Source organism: Amblyraja radiata, chromosome 25, assembly GCF_010909765.2.
Source record: "Amblyraja radiata isolate CabotCenter1 chromosome 25, sAmbRad1.1.pri, whole genome shotgun sequence".
NCBI classification, from domain to species: Eukaryota; Metazoa; Chordata; class Chondrichthyes; order Rajiformes; family Rajidae; genus Amblyraja; species Amblyraja radiata.
Window position 1 is genome coordinate 36779246 of NC_045980.1, and position 27001 is coordinate 36806246.

General features: G+C 53.9%; 1 protein-coding gene across 5 annotated transcripts in view; it reads left to right on the top strand.

The window, feature by feature from the left end:
* The first annotated feature begins 328 nt into the window (after nucleotides 1–328).
* Nucleotides 329–27001, top strand: part of ulk1 (unc-51 like autophagy activating kinase 1) — a 37265-nt gene continuing 10592 nt past the window's right edge. For 2 of the 5 annotated variants that reach the window (XR_004415755.1, XM_033043922.1), the window contains exons 1-19: nucleotides 330–830; nucleotides 3573–3665; nucleotides 3798–3839; nucleotides 5543–5575; nucleotides 7460–7496; nucleotides 8747–8920; nucleotides 10576–10649; nucleotides 12709–12810; nucleotides 13261–13319; nucleotides 13750–13832; nucleotides 13973–14023; nucleotides 14140–14228; nucleotides 15049–15220; nucleotides 15701–15761; nucleotides 16318–16473; nucleotides 16873–17027; nucleotides 17626–17837; nucleotides 18708–18889; nucleotides 19697–19812. Coding sequence is in view for 4 of the 5 variants with exons in the window: in XM_033043922.1 (XP_032899813.1) it covers nucleotides 741–830; nucleotides 3573–3665; nucleotides 3798–3839; nucleotides 5543–5575; nucleotides 7460–7496; nucleotides 8747–8920; nucleotides 10576–10649; nucleotides 12709–12810; nucleotides 13261–13319; nucleotides 13750–13832; nucleotides 13973–14023; nucleotides 14140–14228; nucleotides 15049–15220; nucleotides 15701–15761; nucleotides 16318–16473; nucleotides 16873–17027; nucleotides 17626–17837; nucleotides 18708–18889; nucleotides 19697–19812 (1981 nt within the window). In the remaining variant the exon portion in view is untranslated. Of the gene's footprint in view, nucleotides 831–3572; nucleotides 3666–3797; nucleotides 3840–5542; nucleotides 5576–7459; nucleotides 7497–8746; nucleotides 8921–10575; nucleotides 10650–12708; nucleotides 12811–13260; nucleotides 13320–13749; nucleotides 13833–13972; nucleotides 14024–14139; nucleotides 14229–15048; nucleotides 15221–15695; nucleotides 15762–16317; nucleotides 16474–16872; nucleotides 17028–17625; nucleotides 17838–18707; nucleotides 18890–19696; nucleotides 19813–27001 lie in introns of all 5 variants that reach the window. The other 3 variants (XM_033043923.1, XM_033043924.1, XM_033043925.1) reach the window with 3 other exon arrangements.

Below are 27001 nucleotides of genomic sequence, written 5' to 3' on the forward strand. Positions count from 1 at the left end.
ATGATTCTCCGTCTGTGTGTCTGTGTGTGTGTGTGTGTGTGTCTATCTCTTTCTCCCCCTATCTCTCTCTGTCTGTCTGTCTGTCTGTCTGTCTGTCTATGTCTGTCTCTCTCTGTCTGTCTGTCTGTCTGTCTGTCTGTTCATTTCTCTCTCTCTCTCTCTGTCTGTCTGTCTGTGTTATTAGCTGCAGTTTCCGCTTCTCAGCACAAACTCGGCGCTTGCGTGATTTCAGCACACAGAGAGAGAGAGAGAGAGAAAAGGGGGAGGAGAGAAGAGAGGGGAGGAGAGAGAGAGAAAACAAACAAACACACAGGGAGAGAGAGAGAGACAGACAGCCAGACAGCAGGGAAGAAGCAGCAACAACAGCAGCAACAGCCGCATCCTTTGTGCAGCCGCTGTGACCGGTCACTGTCTCTGTGCCAGAGCGCGGCTACATTGTAGCAACTGTCCGCTACTGTAACGTTATTGTGTCGCTACTGTGTCCAGCGCCGGGAGATCGCTGCGGCCCCCTGTCCCACATACACGCACACACACACACAGGGGCAGCCGGCGGCTGGGCCATGGCAGCCGGGCCGGGTGTAAGGGGACCATGAGCCGGGCGCACAGGCCCGGGGTGATGGCGAGAGGCGAGTGTAGCTGCAGCGGCCCCGACACCGACACCGTCACCGTCACCTCTCCCGGCCGCCCGTGACACAGCAGCGGGGACCGGGGGAGCCGAGGCCGAGGCCCGGGGCCCGGGGATGGAGACTCTGGGCAGGTTCGAGTTCAACAGGAAGGATCTGATCGGGCACGGGGCGTTCGCCGTCGTCTTCAGAGGCCGATGCACCGAGGTAGGTAGTGGCCGGGCACGGGTTGGCACTGCGGCATGGCGGGGCAGGACAGGGCAGGGCAGGCCGGCCCCTGCACCACCCACCCCTCTCCCTCCCTCTCTCCTCTCGCTCCCTCTCTCCCCCTCTCTTCCCCCCTCTCCCTCCCCCCTCTCTTCCTCCCTCTCTCCTCCCTCCCTCTCTCTTCCCTCCTCTCTTCCCCCCTCTCTCCCTCTCTTCCCCCCTCTCCCCCTCTCTCCCTCCCTCCCTCTCCCCCTCTCTCTCCCTCTCTCCCTCTCTCCCTCCCTCTCCCTCCCTCTCTCTCCCTCTCTCTCTCTCTTGCTCTCCCTCTCCCTCTCTCTCTCCCCCCTCTCTCTCTCCCTCTCTCTCTCCCTCTCTCCCTACATCTCTCTCTCCCCTCTCTTCCCCCCTCTCTCCCTCTCTCCCTCTCTCCCCCAGTAAGACAAGTCGGGACATGTCTACCCGTGGTTTCCTGGTCCTCTAGCTTATATTGCAAATGGAATTTGAGCTGGAGATGGTACCCCATCCCCACTTCCAACACATCCCAATATTCATTCACAAATTCGAGAGAGAGAACCAGGTCAGGTCAGAGTGCTTCACTAAACACTCAGGAATATAATATGTGCAGGAAGGAACTGCAGGTGCTGTTTTACACTGAATATAAGACACAGAATTCTGGAGTAACTCAGCGGGTCAGGCAGTATCTCTGGAGAGAAGGAATGGGTGACGTTTCGGGTTGAGACCCTTCTTCAGACCAGTATATTAGAAATATTAGTTATGTCAATATAATATAGTGTAAAAGCAATATAAATATGTCAGAAAACAGTTTATTTGGCCAGAAATATGTTTTCTTGCAAATAGAAGCTCAAGCAGTGATTAGTCACCAGTGACTCCCCAAAGTAGACATTTATAATGTGACGTCTATAACGTTTGAAGAAGGGTTTCGGCCCGAAACGTTGCCTATTTCCTTCGCTCCATGCAAAGTTGAACAATCTCCACTATAGGAAATAGGCAACGTTTCGGGCCGAAACCCGGAAGGGTTTCGGCCCGAAACGTTGCCTATTTCCTTCGCTCCATAGATGCTGCTGCACCCGCTGAGTTTCTCCAGCTTTTTTGTGTACCTTCGATTTTCCAGCATCTGCAGTTCCTTCTTAAATAGACATTTATAATGTTGTTTTAAGATATTGCAGAATGTGTACGATCACCAGGTGAATAGAGAGATAACCATATAACCATATAACAATTACAGCACGGAAACAGGCCATCTCGACCCCTCTAGTCCGTGCCGAACACATAATCTCCCCTAGTCCCATATACCTGCGCTCAGACCATAACCCTCCATTCCTTTCCCATCCATATAACTATCCAATTTATTTTTAAATGATAAAAACGAACCTGCCTCCACCACCTTCACTGGAAGCTCATTCCACACAGCTACCACTCTCTGAGTAAAGAAGTTCCCCCTCATGTTACCCCTAAACTTCAGTCCCTTAATTCTCAAGTCATGTCCCCCTGTTTGAATCTTCCCTACTCTCAGTGGGAAAAGCTTTTCCACGTCAACTCTGTCTATCCCTCTCATCATTTTAAAGACCTCTATCAAGTCCCCCCTTAACCTTCTGCGCTCCAAAGAATAAAGCCCTAACTTGTTCAACCTTTCTCTGTAACTTAGTTGCTGAAACCCAGGCAACATTCTAGTAAATCTCCTCTGTACTCTCTCTATTTTGTTGACATCCTTCCTATAATTAGGCGACCAAAATTGTACACCATACTCCAGAATTGGCCTCACCAATGCCTTGTACAATTTTAACATTACATCCCAACTTCTATACTCAATGCTCTGATTTATAAAGGCCAGCACACCAGATGTAGGAAGAATGTCATCATTATATATAGATATAACACGACAGATGGCACAATGGGCTAAGTGTTCGGCTGGCAACCGGAAAGGAAGCTGGTTCGAATCCCGCTTGGAGTGCATACTGTCGTTGTGTCCTTGGGCAAGACACTTCACCCACCTTTGCCTGTGTGTGTGGATGTAATTATGTGAAGCACTTTGGGGTCATTGCAAGTTGACTAAAAATGTGCTATATAAATAAAGAAATTTAATTTAATTTAAATATACACGCTTATACAGGAGCTTGATATCTGGAACATCCAGGTTCAGAAACAGCTGCTTCCCCACAGCCATCAGGCTATTAAACTCAACATCAAACCAACTCTGAACAATAACAGCCTATTACACTTTATCTGTTTATTTATGTGTATATATATATGGTCTATGGTATATAGACACACTGAACTTTAATCTCCTGTTCTGTATTATGTTGACATATTGTGTTGTGCTGCAACAAGCAAGAATGTCATTGTCCTATCTGATAAAACTCTCTCTTGACTATATAACTATTAAATACTTTTGAGCCTGTGTTGAGTGCACAGCCTATTACCCAGAGTAGGGGAATCGAGAACTAGAGGACATAGGTTTATGATGAGGGGGGGAGGATTTAATTAGGGACCTGAGGGGCAACTTTTTAACACACGGAATGAGCTGCCGGAGGAGGTAGTTGAGGCTGGGACGATCGCCACATTTAAAAGACATGTGGATAGGACAGGTTAGGAGGGATATATGGGCCAAATGGGACTAGTTTAGATGGGGCGAGTCGGCTAGCATGGACATGTTGGGCCGAAGGGCTTGTTTCCGTGCTCTGTGGCTCTAAGTATATGAAATATAATTGGTTTTCTTTCCAGAAACATGACTGTGAAGTTGCCATTAAATGTATTAACAAGAAAAACTTAATCAAATCTCAAACCCTTCTGGGAAAGGAAATAAAGATATTGAAGGTAAGGGTGGCATTTCATTTGACATTTATCATGTAACCGTCTGTGGCCAAGGGTTTGGATCTGTGGGATGTTGGGGCTTTGTTTTAAACCTGTGGTTTCACCAACAAGAGCTATTATTTGCTATTTTTTCAGGAACTGAAGCACGACAATATTGTGGCACTCTATGACTTCCAGGTAACCGCATGTTTACATTGGTTGAAACGTTGGAGGCTTTAGATTTTACTTTTCGGGATAAGTGCAGAAGCAGGCCCTTCGGCCCACTGAGTTCGTGACAGCCAGCGATCACACTAGCACAGTGGTTGTTAACCTGGGTGTCGTGACCACCTATGGGGGTCGTATGGGGCTTTGCCAGGGGTCACGAAGGGGACACAAATAACAATAGACAATAGGTGCAGGAGTAGGCCATTTGGCCCTTCGAGCCAGCACCGCCATTCAATCCCCAATCTGTACCCCGTTCCTGCCTTCTCCCCATATCCCCTGACTGTGCTATTTTTAACATATCATTTGTTGAGCTCATGTTTGGGAACCTAACAAAGGTACATTCCATATACAGTATTTTGCTCATATATGTGCATACTGGTGCCAAAAAGGTTAAGAACCACAGCACTAGCAGCATCCTACACACACCAGGGACAATTTACAATTTCACCGAAGCCAATTAACCTACAAACCCGCACGTCTTTGGAGTGTGGAGGGAAACCGGAGCACCCGGAGAAAACCCACGCAGGTCACGGGGAGAACGTGCAAACTCCACACAAACGGCACCCGTCGTCAGGATCGAACCAGGGTCTCTGGGGCTGTGAGGCAGTAGCTCTACCCGCTGCGCCACCGTGCCACACCGCAACTGTAAATCTGAAATAAAACAGAAAATGGGATATTTAGTGTGCTGAGACAGCCTCTGTGGTGAAACAATTGTGGGGTTTCAAATTTCACCAGAACCCGCTTTTTTGATTAGTGCGGGTGTCAGGGGTTACGGGGAGAAGGCAGGAGAATGGGGATGAGAGGGAGAGATAGACCAGCCATGATTGAATGGTGGAGTAGACTTGATGGGCCGAATGGCCTAATTCTGTTCTTAGAAGTTATGAATTAATTAAATTATTTCATGGTTTTAATTTGATATTGGTGTTGTCATCAACTTTGTCTGTGCTCCCTGGTTTAGTTTAAAGATTCAACGGCCTAGTCATTGAATCAGCCTTGTTTGGTCATTAATGCCGGTGATTTAAACGATATTTTTAAAGTGTATTATTAAAAGATATTTTAAGTTTTGACTAGTATAGCTGAGACAGTGTGGGCAAGTTGGGCCGAAGGGCCTGTTTCCACACTGTCACTCTATGACAACCTAAGTCCCCCATATCTTGTAATATAGTTTTGAAGTTATTCAGCGGTATATTTTAACTATGTTGAGAAGTAAATGTATAAGGTGTGATGCATTGCAACCTTTGAAGATTGGTGTCGGAAGGAACTGCAGGCCCACAGCTGCTGGAGTAACTCAGCGGGACAGGCAGCATGTCTGGAGAGAAGGAATGGGTCGTGTTTCAAGTCGAGACCAGACTGAAGAAGGGTCTCGACCCGGAACATCACCCATTCCTTCTCTCCAGAGATGCTGCCTGTCCCGCTGAGTTACTCCAGCATTTTGTGTCTTATCTTTTTATACCTGTCCCGTTGAACCTTCTTCAGGCTGGTGGGTGGATACAGGTGTCGGGGTGTGAGGGGGAACTGCTCTCTGACCAGGCTGAGTGGGAAGTAACGGGCCCACTAGATGTTCCTGGTGTCTGGTGTCTTCACCAGTGTGTGTGGCCCAGGAACTGGCATCTTATGCAGGGATTGAATCCAATGTCACGTCCTAATCTCCGCACCTTTTTCTCTGTCTTTCACAGGAAATGGCAAATTCCGTCTACCTGGTGATGGAGGTGAGTTGCACCACACAACAGGCCCTTCGGCCCAACACGTCCGTGCCGACCAACATGTCCCATTCACACCAGTCCCACAAGCCAGCATTCGATCCCTACCCCTCCAAACCTGTCCTATCCATGTACCTGCTTCTTAAATGTTGGGATAGTCCCAGCCTCAACTACCTCCTCTGGCAGCTCAGATTCCAATTAAATCTTTCCCCTCTCACCTTAAACCCATGTCCTCTGGTTTTAGATTCCCCAACCCTGGGGGGGAAACAAATGTGGGCTTCCACCTTGTATGTGCCCATCATTGTTTCATAAAACTCTACATGGGTGCCTCACAGCCTCCCACACTCCAGAGTAAACTAACCACCCATTCCTGCCTTACAGTTCAATCCCACCAACTCCAAAGCTTCACACAGCCTTCCCACAGTTTGCTGCCCAGCCCTGTCCAACTGTAACATGATGTCACAACCTCTGTGCTTAATGTGAACCAAGAAACTGCAGATGCTGGTTTACAAAAGAAGATACAGAGTGCTGGAGTAACTCAGCGGGTCAGGCAGCATCTGTGGAGAACATGGATAGGCAACGTTTTGGGTTTGGGGACCCTTCTTCAGACTGGTCCTAAGAAATTCCAAGAATCACCTATCCATGTTCTCCACAGATGCTGCCTGACCTGCTGAGTTACTCCAGCACTCTGTGAAACGTCACCTATCCATGTTCTCCACAGATGCTGCCTGACCCGCTGAGTTACTCCAGCACTCTGTGAAACGTCACCTATCCATGTTCTCCACAGATGCTGCCTGACCCGCTGAGTTACTCCAGCACTCTGTGAAATGTCACCTATCCATGTTCTCCAGACCTCCACGAGTAATAAATGGAGGACATGTCACCCTGACCTCCACATCCCCTTCCGAGGTCATAAGGAATAGGGGTAGAATTAGGCCATTCGGCCCATCAAGTCTACTCCGCCATTCAATCATGGCTGATCTATCTCTCCCTCCTAACCCCATTCTCCTGCCTTCTCCCCGTAACCCCTGACACCCGCACTAATCAGGAATCTATCTATCTCTGCCTTAAAAATATCCACTGACTTGGCCTCCACAGCCGTCTGTGGCAAAGAATTCCACAGATTCACCGCCCTCTGGCTAAAGAAATTCCTCCTCATCTCCTTCCTAAAGGAATGTCCTTTAATTCTGAGGCTGTGACCTCTGGTCCTAGACTCTCCCACTAGTGGAAACATCCTCTCCACATCCACTCTATCCAGGCCTTTCACTATTCTGTACGTTTCTGCTCCACAGGGTGAAGCTCCTGAAGGTGGGGTTAGGGGTTTGTTGTCACCCTGCCTGCCATGCTGGCCAGCGGGTCTACGAGATTCCACCTCCTCTCTGGGTGTCACCTTTAGAAGGATGAGAGGGGATCTCATTGAAACATAGAAGATAATTAAGGGATTGGACACGCTAGAGGCAGGAAACATGTTCCCGATGTTGGGGGAGTCCAGAACCAGGGGCCACAGTTTAAGAATAAGGAGTAAGCCATTTAGAACGGAGACGAGGAAACACTTTTTCACACAGAGAGTTGTGAGTCTGTGGAATTCTCTGCCTCAGAGGACGGTGGAGGCAGGTTCTCTGGACGCTTTCAAGAGAGAGCTAGATAGGGCTCTTAAAAATAGCGGAGTCAGGGGATATGGGGAGAAGGCAGGAACGGGGTACTGATTGGGGATGATCAGCCATGATCACATTGAATGGCGGTGCTGGCTCGTAGGGCCGAATGGCCTACTCCTGCACCTGTTGTCTATTGTCTATTGTCTGGGACCGGGGGGGTCTCTCTGCTCCCGTTGACGGGTTGAGTCTCGTGATGTTGGGGTACACTCACTGAACCTGGCTGTGATTTGTTTTTCAGTATTGCAACGGGGGAGATCTTGCCGATTACCTGCAGCGTAAGTCCGCTCGCATTCAATGCATTTGCAGAATGTTGGAGATGTGATCCCAGCCAGACTGTCGGTGTACACTTCCATCCTGGGGCTAAAGGCTGCGACTGTCTACCCTATCTACCAGGCACGTGCCGTCAGGGTAGGCAAGGTAGGCAGTGCCCACCCTGACTAAAATTATTAAATGGTCATTATTTTATATATATAAAACACATATAAAATGGTCATAAATAGTAAAGTGGGAGAATTACGCTTTCCTAAGAGATCGATCTCTAAGGGAGGCATCATTCACCGGTGCGTTTCATCCTCAGTATATTTAAAACGTGGACGTATGTGCTACTCACGTGCCGTCGACGATGCTTCAAGCCGTCAGTGGCAACGGTCCGTAAAGCAGCTGAAATTCTGTCTTTACACCGTGGACCGCGTGCATGAGCTGCGCTGCTCACTGCGCATGGGCACCAGCCGACTGCGCAAGTTTCTTGGCGGGGATTTTCAAAGATGGACAGTGACTACCTGAAGAGTTTCTCGAAGCAAACCTACGAGGAAAAAAACCTAAAATAATTTAACATGGCGGACCAACGCCGGAACTTAAAGAACTTCAACAGCGCAAAGGAACAAAAATGATCAGAGCATTTAAAACAGCTTGGTACAACAGGAAACAAAGAGGGAAGAATGGGTTTTGTGTACAAATAATATGGGAAGTACATTAAGAGACAGGACTTATTGAAGACAAATTACTTGATAAAAGTCGAGAGAACATTCTGTGCATGCGCGGTTTCCAAGATTTTTAAAAGCCACTGCCTACCCAGACTAATTACTGAAGGCACGTGCCTGCTATCTACACCTCTCATCAGTGGATATACTTCCATCAGGTCTCCCCTCAGCCTCAGCCACACATGGAAAACAACCCCCCCCCCCCTGTAGCCTTGCCACCCATTCACCTCACAGTCATCCAGCACAGCAAGAGACCCTTCGGCCCTACTTGCCCATGCCGACCAAGATGCCGAAACGTCACCTATTCCTTCGAGGCCTCGACCCGAAACGTCACGTATTCCTTCGCTCCGTAGACGCTGCCTCACCCGCTGAGTTTCTCCAGCATTTTTGTCCACCTAGTACAGTACACGTAGGGTGGTGTGGGCAAGCTGGGCCGAGGGGCCAAGCTTCATCCGTGGCTCTGTGACATAAGGGCGTTTTGCTGCGTCTGGGTAAAGGGGAGCGTTGGCCTGGGTGGGGGCGCTGATGGTCTGTTTGTGTTCTAGTGAAGGGGACCCTGAGTGAAGACACCATACGCCTCTTCCTGCAGCAGGTGGTGGGAGCAATGAGGGTGCTGCACAGTAAGGGGGTCATCCACCGCGACCTGAAGCCCCAGAACATCCTCCTGAGCCACCTGGGGGGCCGCAAGGCCAATCCCAGCAACATCTGCATCAAGATTGGTGGGTACCAACCCCCCCCCCCCCCCCCCCCCCCCCCCCCCCCCCGTACCTGTCCGTGGCTTCAAGCAGACTCCAGCACTCTGTGAAACGTCACCTATCCATGTTCTCCACAGATGCTGCCTGACCCGCTGAGTTACTCCAGCACTCTGTGAAACGTCACCTATCCATGTTCTCCACAGATGCTGCCTGACCCGCTGAGTTACTCCAGCACTCTGTGTGTCTTTATTTGGGTTGGTTTAAATGGGCTTTGGGTCCAATGGTGAAGGATTGTGAGTTTGGGTGACTAGCGGGTGGGTGGCTAGTGGGCGGGTGACTAGTGGGTGGGTGACTAGTGGGTGGGTGACTAGTGGGTGGGTGACTAGCGGGTGGGTGACTAGTGGGTGGGTGACTAGTGGGTGGTGGCTAGTGGGTGGGTGACTAGTGGGTGGGTGACTAGTGGGTGGGTGGCTAGTGGTGGGTGACTAGTGGGTGGGTGACTAGTGGGTGGGTGACTAGCGGGTGGGTGACTAGTGGGTGGGTGACTAGTGGGTGGGTGGCTAGTGGGTGGGTGACTAGTGGGTGGGTGACTAGTGGGTGGGTGACTAGTGGGTGGGTGACTAGTGGGTGACTAGTGGGTGGGTGACTAGCGGGTGGGTGACTAGTGGGTGGGTGACTAGCGGGTGGGTGGCTAGTGGGTGACTAGTGGGTGGGTGACTAGCGGGTGGGTGACTAGTGGGTGGGTGATTAGTGGGTGGGTGACTAGTGGGTGGGTGACTAGTGGGTGGGTGACTAGTGGGTGGGTGACTAGTGGGTGGGTGACTAGTGGGTGGGTGGCTAGTGGGTGGGTGACTAGTGGGTGGGTGACTAGTGGGTGGGTGACTAGTGGGTGGGTGGCTAGTGGGTGGGTGACTAGTGGGTGGGTGACTAGTGGGTGGGTGACTAGTGGGTGGGTGACTAGTGGGTGGGTGACTAGTGGGTGACTAGTGGGTGGGTGGCTAGTGGGTGGGTGACTAGTTGGTGGGTGACTAGTGGGTGGGTGACTAGTGGGTGACTAGTGGGTGGGTGGCTAGTGGGTGGGTGACTAGTGGGTGGGTGACTAGCGGGTGGGTGACTAGTTGGTGGGTGACTAGCGGGTGGGTGACTAGTGGGTGGGTGACTAGTGGGTGGGTGACTAGCGGGTGGGTGACTAGCGGGTGGGTGGCTAGTGGGTGGGTGACTAGCGGGTGGGTGACTAGCGGGTGGGTGACTAGTGGGTGGGTGACTAGGGGTGGGTGGCTAGTGGGTGGGTGACTAGTGGGTGGGTGACTAGCGGGTGGGTGACTAGTTGGTGGGTGACTAGCGGGTGGGTGACTAGCGGGTGGGTGACTAGTGGGTGGGTGACTAGTGGGTGGGTGACTAGTGGGTGGGTGACTAGTGGGTGGGTGACTAGCGGGTGGGTGACTAGTGGGTGGGTGACTAGTGGGTGGGTGACTAGTGGGTGGGTGACTAGTGGGTGGGTGACTAGTGGGTGGGTGGCTAGTGGGTGGGTGACTAGCGGGTGGGTGACTAGCGGGTGGGTGACTAGTGGGTGGGTGACTAGTGGGTGGGTGACTAGCGAGTGGGTGGCCAGCGGGTGGCCAGCACAGACTGGCTGTGGCAACATCTCTGACCGGCTTCCTGTTCTTGTGTGTCCACAGCTGACTTTGGCTTTGCCCGCTACCTCCAGAGCAACATGCTGGCAGCGACATTGTGTGGATCACCCATGTACATGGTGAGTGTCCTGCACCCTCCCACTGCGATGCGTGTCACAGGGAGAACGTGCAAACTCCACACAGACAGCACCGGAGGCCAGGATCAAAAGCGGGTCTCTGGCGCAGTGAGGCAGCAGCTCTACCCGCTGCGCCACCGTGCCGACTGGTTCTGGAGACAACCGTATAAATATTATTCCCATATTCAGCATTTTGGGACAGCACGGTGGCACAGCGGGTAGAGCTGCTGCCTGACCCGCTGAGTTACTCCAGCACCCTGTGAAACGTGACCTGACCCCGCGTGCTGTCTGTGTGGAGTTTGTACGTTCTCCCCGTGACCTGCGTGGGTTTTCTCCGGGTGCTCCAGTTTCCACCCACACTCCAAAGACGTGCGGGTTTGTAGGTTAATTGGCTTTGGTAAAAACGAAATTGTTCCTAGTGCGTGTAGGATAGTATTAGTGTACGGGGATCGCTGGTCGGCGTGGATTCAGTGGGCCGAAGGGCCTGTTTCCGTGCTGTATCTCCAGTCTAGAAGTCTAAAGTCATGGTATTTCTAAACAGTGCGCAGTTTTGGTCCCCTAATTTGAGGAAGGACATTCTTGCTAGTGAGGGAGTGCAGCGTAGGTTCACAAGGTTAATTCCAGGGATGGCGGGACTGTCATATGCTGTGAGAATGGAGCAGCTGGGCTTGTACACTCTGGAGTTTAGAAGGATGAGAGGGTAAAAGTTTAAAGATGTGGGGGGCAACATGACAAAAGGGTGGTGAATCTGTGGAATGTTTTTAAGGCAGAGATAGATAGATCTCTGGGCTTGTACACTCTGGAGTTTCGAAGGATGAGAGGGGATCTCATTGAAACATATAAGATTATTAAGGGTTTGGACGCGCTAGAGGCAGGAAACATGTTCCCGATGTTGGGGGAGTCCAGAACCAGGGGCCACAGTTTTAGAATAAGGGGTCGGCCATTTAGAACGGAGACGAGGAAACACTTTTTCACACAGAGAGTTGTGAGTCTGTGGAATTCTCTGCCTCAGAGGTGGAGGCCGCTATCATTAAGAGCCCTATCTAGCTCTCACTTGTACATGGTACCTGCTAGCAAGATAGGGCTCTTAAAGATAGCGGAGTCAGGGGATATGGCGGGAAGGCGAGAAGGCGTAGCAGTAGAGTTGCCACCTTACAGCGAATGCAGCGCCGGAGACACGGGTTCCATCCCGACCACGGGTGCTGCCTGTACGGAGTTTGCACGTTCTGCCCGAGACCTGAGTGGGTTTTCTCCGGGTGCTCCAGTTTCCTCCCACACTCCACACACACACACACACACATCATTTTATAAACCTCTATCAGGTCTCCCCTCAATCTCTGGAGCTCCTGAGAAAACAATCTGAGTCTGCCCAAGATAGACCCAGAATGCTGGAGTAACTCGGCGGGTCAGGCAGCATCTGTGGAGAACATGGATAGGTGACGTTTCACAGAGTGCTGGAGTAACTCAGCGGGTGCAGCAGCATCTATGGAGCTAAGGAAATAGGTAACGTTTCGGGCCGAAACCCGGAAGGGTTTCGGCCCGAAACGTTGACTATTTCCAGAAGGGTTTCGGCCCGAAACGTTGCCTATTTCCTTAGCTCCATAGATGCTGCTGCACCATAACTCAGCGGGTCAGGCAGCATCTGTGGAGAACATGGATAGGTGACGTTTCACAGAGTGCTGGAGTAACTCAGTGGGTCAGGCAGCATCTGTGGAGAACATGGATAGGTGACGTTTCACAGAGTGCTGGAATAACTCAGCGGGTCAGGCAGCATCTGTGGAGAACATGGATAGGTGACGTTTCACAGCGTATAAACCAGCATCTGCAGTTCCTTCCTACACACCGAGTCTTATCGTTAGGGCGGCACGGTGGAGCAGCGGGTAGAGTTGCTGCCTCACAGCGAGCGCCAGAGACCCGGGTTCGATCCTGACTACAAGTGCTGTCTGTGCGGAGTTTGTACGTTCTCCCCGTGACCACGTGAGTCCTTGTAGCTGAGTCGTTGGGATGTTGAGTCTGGCTGTTGGTTGGACTGTGACCTCGTGTCTCTGTGTGTCTCCGCCAGGCACCAGAGGTGATCATGTCTCAGAACTATGATGCCAAGGCAGACCTGTGGAGTATCGGGACAATTGTGTACCAGTGCCTGACTGGCAAAGCCCCCTTCCAGGTAAGTGGCATCGTGGCCCGCACGCCCACCCTCAACGCAATGACATCAGGGCGGCAGGGTGGTGGAGTTGCTGCCTCACAGCGAGCGCCAGAGACACGGGTTCGATCCCGACCACGGGTGCTGTCTGTACGTTCTCCCCATGACCTGCGTGGGTTTTCTCCGGGTGCTCCAGTTTCCTCCCACACTCCAAAGACGTGCGGGTTTGTAGGTTAATTAGCTTGGTGTAAGTGTAAATTGTCCCTAGTGTGTGTGCGCATGTGTGTAAGATAGTGTTAGTATGCGGGGATCGTTGGCCAGTTCAGACTAGGAGGGCTGAAGGGCCTGTTTCTGCGCTGTCTCTCCCAAGAGCATGGGTGCTGGTGAGGGGGGTATTGGGGCAACAGTTGTTTGAGGGGCTGTGATGGTTCTGGGTGACGGTGGAATGATTGCAAGTTTCCGATTCTCTCTCAGGCCAACAGTCCACAGAATCTCCGCCTATTCTACGAGAAAAACAAGACCTTGGTCCCAAAGTAAGTCCAACGCCACTTCCCTGATGTTGTGAAGCTGGGTGTTAGACACACGGCCCCCTGGCCAGAGATTGTCTCCTGACCAGAGATGAAAGTGTCAAAGACTAGGGGTGTGGCATTTTGAGACGTCGAACAAGGGCAGGACAGTGAATGGTCGACCTCTGGGTAGTGTTGTAGAGCAGTGGGATCTAGGAGTACAGGTGCATGGTTCCTTGAAGGTGGAGTCGCAGGTAGACAAGGTGGTCAACAAGGCTTTTGGTACTTTGGCCTTCATCAGTCAGAGTATTGAGGAGAGAAGTTGGGAGCAAGGGTAGGGGAGGGGGATGGTGGGGAGGGGAGGGGGCGGTGGGAGGGGGCGGTGGGGGAGGGGAGGTGGGGGAGGGGAGGAGCAGGTTTGGGTGTGTTGCTGACACTGTCTTTGTGCTGCCTGCAGTCTTCCCCGAGAGACATCGACCCACCTGCGCCACCTCCTGCTCGGTCTCCTGGTCAGGAGCTACAAGGAGCGCATGGACTTCGGTGAGAGCTGGGCCTTGCCTTGGGTGGGCTGGGTGCGGGCAGTGGGTGGGGGGATGAGTGTGTGTGGGGGGTGTACATGTCCTGGGGGGGGCCTCCGGTCCCATCACTAACCCAGCCGCTTGTTCTGTGGTGTTTTACAGGCGAGTTTTTCCACCACCCGTTCCTGGACGTCAGCTCATCCATGAAGAAATGTAAGTTGGGTCGGGGTCGCAGGGGTCACCGGCCTGAGGCGTGTCTGTGTCCACTGACCCCCCCCCCCCCTCAGAGTGACCGCCGCACTGACCGCTGTCTCTCCCACTGCCCACAGCGGCTCCAGTGTCAGTGCCGACGATCTCCGGCTCCGTATCCAACAGCTCCTGTAGCAGCTCGTCCACCTCACACCTCGCCTCACCGCCGGTAAGTAGCACACGCACATGCACACACGCACACACGTACACACGCACACACACATGCACACGCACATGCACACACACGCACACACACACACACACATGCACACGCACACACACACACACACGTGCACACATACACACACACACACGTGCACACACACACGTGCACACACACACACGTACACACACACACGCACACACACACACACACGTGCACACACACACACGTGCACACACACACACGTGCACACACACGTACACACGTACACACACACACGTACACACACACACACACACGTGCACACACACGTGCACACACACACACGTGCACACACACACACGTGCACACACACACACGTGCACACACACACACACACGTGCACACACACACACGTGCACACACACACATGTGCACACACACACACACACGTGCACACACACACACACGTGCACACTCACACACACACACGTGCACACACGCACATGCCAAGTCAGTGGATATTTTTAAGACGGAAATAGATAGATTGTTGATTAGTGCGGGTGTCAGGGTTTATGGGGAGAAGGCAGGAGAATGGGGTTAGGAGGGAGAGATAGATCAGCCATGATTGAATGGTGGAGTAGACTTGATGGGCCGAATGGCCTAATTCTGCTGCTATTTCGTATGACCTTATGGCAGTTAGACAGGTGCATGGATAGGACAGGTTTGGAGGGATATGGACCAAGCGCAGGCAGGTGGGACATGTTGGCTGGTGTGGGAGATTAGGGCCGAAGGGCCTGTTTCCATGCTGCCCCTCACTGCTGTCTGTGTCTGTGTGTGCACGTAGTCGCTGTGTGACGTACAGCCACCGGCGGAGAGGAGCCAGGTGTCGGTGGCCACGGAAGATGCCGGAATCCTCCAGCTCTCCCGGGACTCAGCAGCAAGCAGCAAGAACTCGTCTTGTGACATCGACGACTTTGTGCTGGTGCCGTTCAACTGCCCCACGCACGGGGGGTCCGGTATTATACCCCCCCCCAAATACTGCCCCCCCTCACCCACACACCCCCCCGCCCCCACATACTGCCCCCCCCTCCACACCCCCCGCCCCTCTACACCCCCCCCTCCACACCCCCCGCCTCCACACCTCCCCCCACATACGTCCCTCCACACACCCCCCTCCCCACATACTCCCCCCCCCTCCCACACCCCCCCACCCATACTGCCCCCCCCCCCTCCACACCCCCCTCCTCCACACCTCCCCCCAAATACTACTGCCCCCCCCCTCCACACCCCCTCCCCACATACTGCCCCCCCCCTCCACACCCCCCGCCCCTCTACACCCCCCCCTCCACACCCACTGCCCCCACATACTCCCCCCGCCCTCACTACACCCCCCCGTCTCGAAACCCCCCCCTCACCCACACACACACGCCCCCCACGGCCTCTACACACACATGTCCACACCCCCCCCATAATCCCGCTGTGTTACTCCTCCTCAGGTGAGCTGCAGAATGACGGTGTGATGGGAAAGATGGTGATGACCAGCCTCAGTGACAGCAGGTTGGTCATCGTCCCAGCACGGGGGGCCACGGGCGGGGGGGCTCTCGTCCCACTGTGGCCACGGGCGGGGGGGGGGCCACGGGCGGGGGGGGGGGGCCACGGGCGGGGGGGCACCAGACACCCCTGCTCTACAGGGCGCTCCCAGAACAACTGTCGCAACATTCCCAGTTCAGTCGCGGGCGGGCACAGTGGTGCAGCGGGTAGAGCTGCTGCCTCACAGCTCTAGAGACCCGGGTTCCATCCTGACCACAGGCGTTTGCTGTCTGTATGGGGTTTGCACGTTCTCCCCGTGACCTGCGTGGGTTTTCTCCGGGTGCTCCGGTTTCCTCCCACATCCCAAAGACGTGCGGGTTTGCAGGTTAATCGGCTTCGGTATAATTGTAAATTGTCCCCAGTGTGTGTCGGGTGGTGTTAGTGTGCGGGGATCGCTGGTCAGTGCCGACTCTGCCTGATTCTGTGCTGTATCTTTAAACTAAACTTTGCTATTATGTATTTACGCTTGTAATAAGTGTGCGAGTGTGTGTGTGTGTGACGCTGTTGTTTCTGTGCCTTACAGTTGGACAGGCGGTGAGTTGCCAGGCCATGAGTTGCCGGGCTGCGAGTCGCCAGCGGTCTACAGAGCGACCGTTCCCATCCCTGTCCCCACGCAGATCCACAACTACCAGCGGATGGAGCAGAAGCTGCGGTCCCCACGACAAGGTGCACCGCCAAGGTTGGTGAGCCCACTGCGTGTGTGTATGCGCGTGGGTGTGTGTGTGTGCGTGTTTGTGCATGTGTGTATGCAAGTGTGTGTGTGCATGTGTGTGTGCTTGTGAGTGTGTGCGCGCGTGTTTGTGCATTTGTGTGCGTGTGTGTGTGTGCGCATATGTGTGCATGTGTGTGTGCGCATGTTTGTGCATTTGTGTGCAAGTGTGTGCGTGTGTGTGCATGTGTGTACGCAACTGTGTGCGTGAGTGTGCATGAGTGTGTGTGCGCGTGTGTGTGTGCGTGTGTGTGCATGAGTGTGTGTGTGTGCGTGTGTGTGCGTGTGTGTGCGCGTGTGTGTGTGCATGTGTTTGCGCACTGTCCTTGCCTCCATTGACGAGTGGCCTCTCTCTCTCTCTCTGTTCAGTGCGGATGCATTGGGAAGGTCGTGCAGCTCTAACGCGGGGGGGAGCAGTGAGGCAGCGATGACATCATCCTCACCCCGGCACGGAGACCACGGCTCCTCACGGCATCGGCGTTCCGCGTCGGAGAGCTCCAAGCCGTGCTCACCCTCACCGCAAGGTAGGACAGATCCCCTCACTCACTCTGAAGATGGGTCCCCACCTGAAACGTCACCTATCCATGTTCTCCACAGATGCTGCCTGACCCGCTGAGTTACTCCAGCACACAGAGTGCTGGAGTAACTCAGCGGGTGCAGCAGCATCTATGGAGCTAAGGAAATAGGTAACGTTTCAGGCCGAAACCCGGAAGGGTTTCGGCCCGAAACGTTGCCTATTTCCAGAAGGGTTTTGGCCCGAAACGTTGCCTATTTCCTTAGCTCCATAGATGCTGCTGCACCATAACTCAGTGGGTCAGGCAGCATCTGTGGAGAACATGGATAGGTGACGTTTCACAGAGTGCTGGAGTAACTCAGCGGGTCAGGCAGCATCTGTGGAGAACATGGATAGGTGACGTTTCACAGAGTGCTGGAGTAACTTAGCGGGTCAGGCAGCATCTGTGGAGAACATGGATAGGTGACGTTTCACAGAGTGCTGGAGTAACTCAGCGGGTCAGGCAGCATCTGTGGAAATGTTTCTTGAAGGTTTGCGATGCATCAGGGCAGCAGGCCCTTCGGCCCATCATGGTGCTGGCCGCGAGTAATGGGTTTGTGTTTTGGAAGCAGGCACTGTGATGCCGGAGCCCAGCTGGCACGGACGGCAGGTCAGGCTGCACAGCGCCCCCAGCCTCCTGGAGCCCCCCCCACGCTGGGACCCTGTGCCCGGCCATGTGCTCCAACACCAGCAACAACGCCGACACATCAGGCTGTCGCCAAAACTCTCCGACCTGATTCACCGAAGCCCCCTGCCGACCATCGCGGGCTCGCCAACGAAGGTAACGTCCATGTGGGGGCCATGACCCCTTCATCTATTACTCTTTTGCCCCACGTGTAGGTGCTGGACACTAAATGCTGGGGTTACTCAGTGGGACCGGCAGCATCTCTGGAGAGAAGGAATGGGTAAATCGGAATTCTTCAGACTGAAACGTCACCCATTCCTTCTCTCCAGAGATGCTGCCTGTCCCGCAGTTTGTTTTCTCACTATTCCTTTCCTCCTAGTGCCCTCTTGTGCATTTAATAGGGATTTTTCAAAATGTAAAAAGAGGCGTTTATAGCGAGTATTATTCTGCCTCAGGGCCGGTTTTCTGGATGCTTTCACGAGAGAGCTAGATAGGGCTCTTAAAGATAGCGGAGTCAGAGGATATGGGGAGAAGGCAGGAACAGGGTACTGATTGTGGATGATCAGCCATGTTACTCCAGCGTTTTTGGTGTCTGGGTGTTCACGAGATCGATCCCTGGGATGGCGGGACTGTCATATGAGGAAAGATTGAAAAGACTAGGCTTGTATTCACTGGAGTTTAGAAGGATGAAGGGGGTTCTTATAGAAACATATAACATTATAAAAGGACTGGACAAGCTGGATGCAGGAAAAATGTTCCCAATGTTGGGTGAGTCCAGAACCAGGGGCCACAGTCTTAGAATAAAGGGGAGGTCATTTAAGACTGAGGTGAGAAAAAACTTGTTGTGAATTTATGGAATTCCCTGCCACAGAGGGCAGTGGAGGCCAAGTCAGGCTGTCTGGATGGATTTAAGAGAGAGTTAGATAGAGCTCTAGCGGGTAGTGGAGTCAAGGGATATGGGGAGAAGGCAGGTACGGGTTATTGATTGGGGACGATTAGCCATGATTTCTATGTTTCTCCCCCCAGATCTCCTCGCGGTTGCAGTTTCCCGAGACCACCGGTGGGCAGAGTCTGGTGACATTGCTGGCTCACCAGGGCCTGGCACTGGCTGGCAGTCCCAACCCTCCCGTGCCCGAGATGACCAACCTCCAGCGGCAGCTCGACCACATCCAAGGGCACGGGGACACCGAGACGGGGTCATTCGGCAGGTCTGGCATGGAGCCCACGCACGCACACGCATAAACGCACGTACGCATGCACGTACGCACCCACGGACACGCATGCACACGGACACACACGTACACGCATGCATACGCTCGCACACGCATGCATGCACGGACGCACACGTACACGCATGCATGCACATACATGCATGCACGAACGGCACGCACGCGCACACATGCACACGCACGCACACGCTCACGGACAGAGACACGGAATAGACCCACCATTACACAGTGAATCTGATCCCCCATATCCCCACCATCCTGTACCACTTCCTTAGTTCAGTTTAAAGGTACAGCATGGAAACAGGCCCTTCGGCCCACCGAGTCCATGCCGACCAGCGATCCCCGCACACACTAGTTCCATATTATTCCCACTTTCTCATCCACTCCCTACACACTAGAGGGCGATGTACAGAGGGGCCGATTAACCTGCACGCCCGCACGTCTGTGGGACGTGGGTGGAAACCGGAGCACCCGGAGAAAACCCACGCGGTCACAGGGAGAACGTGCAAACTCCACACAGACAGCAATAGACAATAGGTGCAGGAGTAGGCCATTCGGCCCTTCGAGCCAGCACCGCCGTTCAATATGATCATGGCTGATCATCCCCAATCAGTACCCCGTTCCTGCCTTCTCCCCATATCCCCTGACTCCGCTATTTTTAAGAGCCCTATCTAGCTCTAGAGATGGATCAGCCGTGATTGAATGGCGGAGTAGACTGGATGGGCCGAATGGCCTAATTCTGCTCCTACCCCGTGTGACGTGAGGATGTGTGTGTGTGCCCTGCAGGTCACTGAGTGCGGGCAAGATGTCGGACCTGTTACTGAGAGCGGCGTTCGGTGGTCCGGTCACCGGCACGGTCAGCGGCAACAGCCCGTCCACCCGGCCGGCAGTGGACACGCCCGGTAACCACGGGCAACCTGGCCAACGCAGCACCGCGCAGAGCACCGGCAACACCGCGCAGAGCACCGGCAACACCGCACAGAACACACACAACACCGCGCAGAGCACACGCACGCAACACCGCACATCACACACACACGCAACACCGTACATCACACACACAACACCGCGCAGAGCACACGCAACACCGCGCAGAGCACACGCAACACCGCACATCACACACACACGCAACACCGCACATCACACACGCAACACCGCGCAGAGCACACGCAACACCGCGCAGAGCACACGCAACACCGTACATCACACACGCAACACCGTACATCACACACGCAACACCGTACATCACACACGCAACACCGCACATCACACACGCAACACCGTACATCACACACGCAACACCGTACATCACACACACACGCAACACCGTACATCACACACGCAACACCGCACATCATACACACACGCAACACCGTACATCACACACGCAACACCGCACATTACACACACACGCAACACCGCACATCACACACGCAACACCGTACATCATACACGCAGCACCGCACATCACACACATGCAACACCGTACATCACACACGCAACACCGTACATCACACACACACACGCAACACCGCGCAGAGCACACGCAACACCGTACATCACACACGCAACACCGCACATCATACACACACGCAACACCGTACATCACACACGCAACACCGTACATCACACACACGCAACACCGTACATCACACACACAACACCGCGCAGAGCACACGCAACACCGCGCAGAGCACACGCAACACCGCACATCACACACACAAGCAACACCGCACATCACACACGCAACACCGCGCAGAGCACACGCAACACCGCGCAGAGCACACGCAACACCGTACATCACACACGCAACACCGTACATCACACACGCAACACCGTACATCACACACGCAACACCGCACATCACACACGCAACACCGTACATCACACACGCAACACCGTACATCACACACACACGCAACACCGCACATCATACACACACGCAACACCGTACATCACACACGCAACACCGCACATTACACACACACGCAACACCGCACATCACACACGCAACACCGTACATCACACACGCAGCACCGCACATCACACACATGCAACACCGTACATCACACACGCAACACCGTACATCACACACACACACGCAACACCGCGCAGAGCACACGCAACACCGTACATCACACACGCAACACCGCACATCATACACACACGCAACACCGTACATCACACACGCAACACCGTACATCACACATGCAACACCGCACATCACACACACACGCAACACCGCACATCACACACACACGCAACACCGTACATCACACACGCAACATCGTACATCACACACGCAACACCGCACATCACACACACACGCAACACCGTACATCACACACGCAACACCGTACATCACACACACACGCAACACCGCGCAGAGCACACGCAACACCGTACATCACACACGCAACACCGCACATCACACACGCAACACCGTACATCACACACGCAACACCGTACATCACACACGCAACACCGTACATCACACACGCAACACCGCACATCACACACACACGCAACACCGTACATCACACACGCAACACCGTACATCACACACACACGCAACACCGCGCAGAGCACACGCAACACCGTACATCACACACGCAACACCGCACATCACACACGCAACACCGCACATCACACACACACGCAACACCGTACATCACACACGCAACACCGTACATCACACACGCAACACCGCACATCACACACACACGCAACACCGTACATCACACACGCAACACCGTACATCACACACACACGCAACACCGCAAATCACACACGCAACACCGTACATCACACACGCAACACCGCACATCACACACACACGCAACACCGAACATCACACACGGAACACCGTACATCACACACGCAACACCGCACATCACACACACACGCAACACCGTACATCACACACGCAACACCGTACATCACACACACACGCAACACCGCGCAGAGCACACGCAACACCGTACATCACACACGCAACACCGTACACATCACACACGCAACACCGTACATCACACACACACGCAACACCGTACATCACACACGCAACACCGTACATCACACACGCAACACCGCACATCACACACACACGCAACACCGTACATCACACACGCAACACCGTACATCACACCACGCAACACCGTACATCAACACACACGCAACACCGTACATCACACACGGAACAACCGTACATCACACGCAAACACCGCACATCACACACACACACGCAACACCGTACATCACACACGCAACACCGTACATCACACACACACGCAACACCGCGCAGAGCACACGCAACACCGTACATCACACACGCAACACCGCACATCACACACACACGCAACACCGCACATCACACACACACGCAACACCGTACATCACACACGCAACACCGTACATCACACACGCAACACCGCACATCACACACACACGCAACACCGTACATCACACACGCAACACCGTACATCACACACACACGCAACACCGCGCAGAGCACACGCAACACCGTACATCACACACGCAACACCGTACATCACACACGCAACACCTACATCACACACACGCAACACCCCGTACATCACACACGCAACACCGTACATCACACACACACGCGCAAAAAAAAATCACAAACACGTACACACCCACACACACACACAACCAACACCCGTACACACACACACACACATCACACACACACGCAACACCGTACATCACACACGCAACACCGTACATCACACACACGCAACACCGCGCAGAGCACACGCAACACCGTACATCACACACGCAACACCGTACACATCACACACGCAACACCGTACATCACACACGCAACACGTACATCACACACCAACACCGCACATCACACACACCGCAACACCGTACATCACACACGCACAAACCGTACATCACACACGCACACCGTACATCACACACACACTCAACACCGTACATCACACACGGAACACCGTACATCACACACCTCAACACCGCACATCACACACGCAACACCGTACATCACACACACACGCAACACCGCGCAGAGCAAACGCAACACCGTACATCACACACGCAACACCGCACATCACACACACACGCAACACCGCACATCACACACACACGCAACACCGTACATCACACACGCAACACCATACATCACACACGCAACACCGTACATCACACACACACGCAAACACCGTACATCACACACGCAACACCGTACATCACACACGCAACACCGCACATCACACACACACGCAACACCGTACATCACACACGCAACACCGTACATCACACACACACGCAACACCGCGCAGAGCACACGCAACACCGTACATCACACACGCAACACCGCACATCACACACACACGCAACACCGCACATCACACACACACGCAACACCGTATATCACACACGCAACACCGTACATCACACACGCAACACCGCACATCACACACACACGCAACACCGTACATCACACACGCAACACCGTACATCACACACACACGCAACACCGCGCAGAGCACACGCAACACCGTACATCACACACGCAACACCGTACATCACACACGCAACACCGCACATCACACACACACGCAACACCGAACATCACACACGGAACACCGGTCATCACACACGCAACACCGCACATCACACACAGTCGCAACACCGTACATCACACACGCAACACCGTACATCACACACACACGCAACACCGCGCAGAGCACACGCAACACCGTACATCACACACGCAACACCGTACACATCACACACGCAACACCGTACATCACACACACACGCAACACCGTACATCACACACGCAACACCGTACATCACACACGCAACACCGTACACATCACACACGCAACACCGTACATCACACACGCAACACCGTACATCACACACGCAACACCGCACATCACACACACACGCAACACCGTACATCACACACGCAACACCGTACATCACACACGCAACACCGTACATCACACACACACGCAACACCGTACATCACACACGGAACACCGTACATCACACACGCAACACCGCACATCACACACGCAACACCGTACATCACACACACACGCAACACCGCGCAGAGCAAACGCAACACCGTACATCACACACGCAACACCGCACATCACACACACACGCAACACCGCACATCACACACACACGCAACACCGTACATCACACACGCAACACCATACATCACACACGCAACACCGTACATCACACACACACGCAACACCGTACATCACACACGCAACACCGTACATCACACACGCAACACCGCACATCACACACACACGCAACACCGTACATCACACACGCAACACCGTACATCACACACACACGCAACACCGCGCAGAGCACACGCAACACCGTACATCACACACGCAACACCGCACATCACACACACACGCAACACCGCACATCACACACACACGCAACACCGTATATCACACACGCAACACCGTACATCACACACGCAACACCGCACATCACACACACACGCAACACCGTACATCACACACACACGCAACACCGCGCAGAGCACACGCAACACCGTACATCACACACGCAACACCGTACATCACACACGCAACACCGCACATCACACACACACGCAACACCGAACATCACACACGGAACACCGTACATCACACACGCAACACCGCACATCACACACAGTCGCAACACCGTACATCACACACGCAACACCGTACATCACACACACACGCAACACCGCGCAGAGCACACGCAACACCGTACATCACACACGCAACACCGTACACATCACACACGCAACACCGTACATCACACACACACGCAACACCGTACATCACACACGCAACACCGTACATCACACACGCAACACCGCACATCACACACACACGCAACACCGTACATCACACACGCAACACCGTACATCACACACGCAACACCGTACATCACACACTCACGCAACACCGTACATCACACACGGAACACCGTACATCACACACGCAACACCGCACATCACACACACACGCAACACCGTACATCACACACGCAACACCGTACATCACACACACACGCAGCACCGCGCAGAGCACACGCAACACCGTACATCACACACGCAACACCGCACATCACACACACACGCAACACCGCACATCACACACACACGCAACACCGTACATCACACACGCAACACCGTACATCACACACGCAACACCGCACATCACACACACACGCAACACCGTACATCACACACGCAACACCGTACATCACACACGCAACACCGCACATCACACACACACGCAACACCGTACATCACACACGCAACACCGTACATCACACACACACGCAACACCGCGCAGAGCACACGCAACACCGTACATCACACACGCAACACCGCACATCACACACACACGCAACACCGCACATCACACACACACGCACACCGTACATCACACACGCAACACCGTACATCACACACGCAACACCGCACATCACACACACACGCAACACCGTACATCACACACGCAACACCGTACATCACACACACACGCAACACCGCGCAGAGCACACGCAACACCACAAATCACACACGCAACACCGTACATCACACACGCAACACCACACATCACACACACACGCAACACCGAACATCACACACGGAACACCGTACATCACACACGCAACACCGCACATCACACACACACGCAACACCGTACATCACACACGCAACACCGTACATCACACACACACGCAACACCGCGCAGAGCACACGCAACACCGTACATCACACACGCAACACCGTACACATCACACACGCAACACCGTACATCACACACACATGCAACACCGTACATCACACACGCAACACCGTACATCACACACGCAACACCGTACATCACACACGCAACACCGTACACATCACACACGCAACACCGTACATCACACACGCAACACCGTACATCACACACGCAACACCGTACATCACACACACACGCAACACCGTACATCACACACGGAACACCGTACATCACACACGCAACATCGTACACATCACACACGCAACACCGTACATCACACACGCAACACCGTACATCACACACGGAACACCGTACATCACACACGCAACACCGTACATCACACACGCAACACCGTACATCACACACGCAACACCGTACATCACACACACACACACAACACCGTACATCACACATGCAGAGCTGCAGTTACAACCTGCACCTGCCCTCGCCCTCTGCACAGAAACCTCCCCTCCCTTTCCCCTCCCCTCCCTCTCCCCTCCCCTCCCTCTCCCCTCCCCTCCCTTTCCCCTCCCCTCCCTTTCCCCTCCCCTCCCTCTCCCCTCCCCTCCCTTTCCCCTCCCCTCCCTCTCCCCTCCCCTCCCTTTCCCCTCCCCTCCCTTTCCCCTCCCCTCCCTTTCCCCTCCCCTCCCTTTCCCCTCCCCTCCCTTTCCCCTCCCCTCCCTCTCCCCTCCCCCTCCCCTCCCTTTCCCCTCCCCTCCCTTTCCCCTCCCCTCCCTCTCCCCTCCCCTCCCTTTCCCCTCCCCTCCCTTTCCCCTCCCCTCCCTTTCCCCTCCCCTCCCTTTCCCCTCCCCTCCCTCTCCCCTCCCCTCCCTTTCCCCTCCCCTCCCTTTCCCCTCCCCTCCCTTTCCCCTCCCCTCCCTTTCCCCTCCCCTCCCTTTCCCCTCCCCTCCCTTTCCCCTCCCCTCCCTTTCCCCTCCTCTCCCCCCCTCTCCCTCTTCCCTTCTCCCCCTCTCTCCCGTGTAGGAGTGTCTGTTTCTCGGGGGGAGAATTCCACAGACTCACAACTCTCGTCTCCGTTCTAAATGGCTTACCCCTTATTCTAAAACTGTGGCCCCTGGTTCTGGACTCCCCCAACATCGGGAACATGTTTCCTGCCTCTAGCGTGTCCAAACCCTTAACAATCTTATATGTTTCAATGAGATTCCCTCTCATCCTTCTTAAACTTCATCTGCCATGCATCTGCCCACTCCCTCAACCTGTCCAAGTCACCCTGCATTCTGATAGCATCCTCCTCACAGTTCACACTGCCACC